General features: G+C 56.8%; 1 protein-coding gene across 1 annotated transcript in view; it reads right to left on the bottom strand.

The window, feature by feature from the left end:
• Nucleotides 1-124, bottom strand: part of LOC112551749 (heat shock protein 30D-like) — a 2,321-nt gene extending 2,197 nt beyond the window's left edge. Inside the window, exon 1 of the mRNA XM_025214496.1 lies at nucleotides 86-124. Within this exon, the coding sequence (XP_025070281.1) occupies nucleotides 86-124 (39 nt within the window). The remainder of the gene's footprint in view (nucleotides 1-85) is intronic.
• Nucleotides 125-1,944: the final 1,820 nt, after the last annotated feature.

Genomic DNA, 1,944 nt, shown 5'->3' on the forward strand with positions numbered 1-1,944 from the left:
CTGTCGATGGCTGCAGGAGGCTGCTCATCCCCTTGCTGCTGCAGGCACACATGGGCCACCAGCCTTGCGATGGCCACTGCCGCACAGGGAGCAGCTGCACCAGGCGCCGGGAGTAGCGTGCCATGGCTCTGCTCCTGCTGCACACACTGCCTTGCCTTGCTCAGCTGAGCACTGCCTCTGCTGCCTGCCGGGCTGCCTTTAGTACCTGCGTGGCGCTTCCAGGCACTTCCTGAACTTTCCTCCTCCTGCCCATATCTGGGCTGAGCCTGCCTCCTCTGGCCGTATCTGGCCTTGGTGGGAGGGCCCTGGCCCTGACTCATGAATGATGGATCAGGTTGGCTGCGTGCTCAGGGCTTGGCGTTGCTGGAAGGTGCCTGAATCCTCTGGGTGCACAGTGTGGGGAAGGGCTGCAGGGTGAGATCCCTGCTGCCTGCCTTAACCATCGTTGTCACATGGGCTTGGGAGATTTTCCTGGTAAATCTGAGTTGTGCTAAAGTACAGGACTGTTGGAGAGATGAGAGAGCTGACATCTGTGTGTGTAATCCTGTCTGCCGGGCTTGTGTTGGTGCCTTGCCCTGTTCCACCGTGGCTGGGCCACATTGAATGTGAGACGGCTGCTCACAGATCTCGGTCTTTCAGCTCCAGCCCTAGAGTATTGTACAAAAGTTCAAGGGGTGCCAGGTTTTAAGCACACTGTCAGCACCCTGGGGCATAACGTTATACATTTACTATGCACGGCTAAACACTCAAATACACACGCACGGCTGCAGCAGTCAGACCCAGATGTGCCCCACTATCATGTAAACGTAGAAGTGAGCGTGCACACACAGTTGCAGATGCACAATAACCGTTACCTCTAACACGTGTCTTCCATGAATAATGGGTCTCCCCACCTCCCCCCACCCCTGTTTCCCCTCTCCCCTCTCCCCTGACATGAGCAGTATCACAGACCTGGGTCTTTCAGCTCCAGCACTAGAGGATTGTACAAAAGTTCAAGGGGTGCCAGGTTTTAAGTACACTCTTAGTACCCCGGGGGCATAACGTTATACATGTACTATGCATGGCTAAACACTCAAATACACAAGCATGGCTGCAGCACTCAGACCCAGATGTGCCCCCCTATCGTGTAAACGTAGAAGTGAGCGTGCACACACAGTTGCAGATGCACAATAACCGTTACCTATGGCATATGTCTTCCATGAATAACAGCATCACCCCCTCCCCATTTCCGCTCTCCCCCGACATGAGCAGTATCACAGACTTTGGGACCAGAGTCTCTGGGAGGCTCTGAGATGTGGACTGAAGTTCCTGCCTGTTGCTTTTTCCTGACACTGGGGGTGCATCCTGCCCATGCATGCTGATCATTTCTTGATCTCTGGAGATTGGCTGACTTCACACACCAGCCTTCTGCCAAGCTGGTCCCATGACTGTGAGTCGCTGGAAAGGCACTGAGCCAGCTGGATTTCTCTGGAGGCTCCTAGAGCGTTTCTCTGCGATCCTGGACAACGGGGTTCATGCAAAAGCCATGTTTGCACCAGGGGGAGCAGGTACACAGCCCTGCAGCCCGTCCCCACACTGTGCACCCAGAGGGGTCAGGCACCTTCCAGCAACGCCCAGCCCCGAGCACGCAGCCAGCCCTGCTACACAGTGCCACAAGTCCCAGGCTCCGCTGCCCTGATCCATCATTCATGAGTCAGGGCCAGGGCCCTCCCACCAAGGCCAGATACGGCAGGAGTAGGCGGGCTCAGCCCAGATATGAGCAGGAGGAGGAAAGTTCAGGAAGTGCCTGGAAGAGCCACGCGGGTACAAAAGGCAGCCCGGCAGGCAGCAGAGGCAGTGCTCAGCTGAGCAAGGCAAGGCAGTGTGTGCAGCAGGAGCAGAGCCATGGCACACTACTCCCGGCACCTGGTGCAGCTGCTCCCTGTGCGGCAGTCGGCATCACCA

The sequence above is a fragment of the Alligator sinensis genome, unplaced genomic scaffold, assembly GCF_000455745.1.
Source record: "Alligator sinensis unplaced genomic scaffold, ASM45574v1 scaffold1377_1, whole genome shotgun sequence".
NCBI classification, from domain to species: Eukaryota; Metazoa; Chordata; order Crocodylia; family Alligatoridae; genus Alligator; species Alligator sinensis.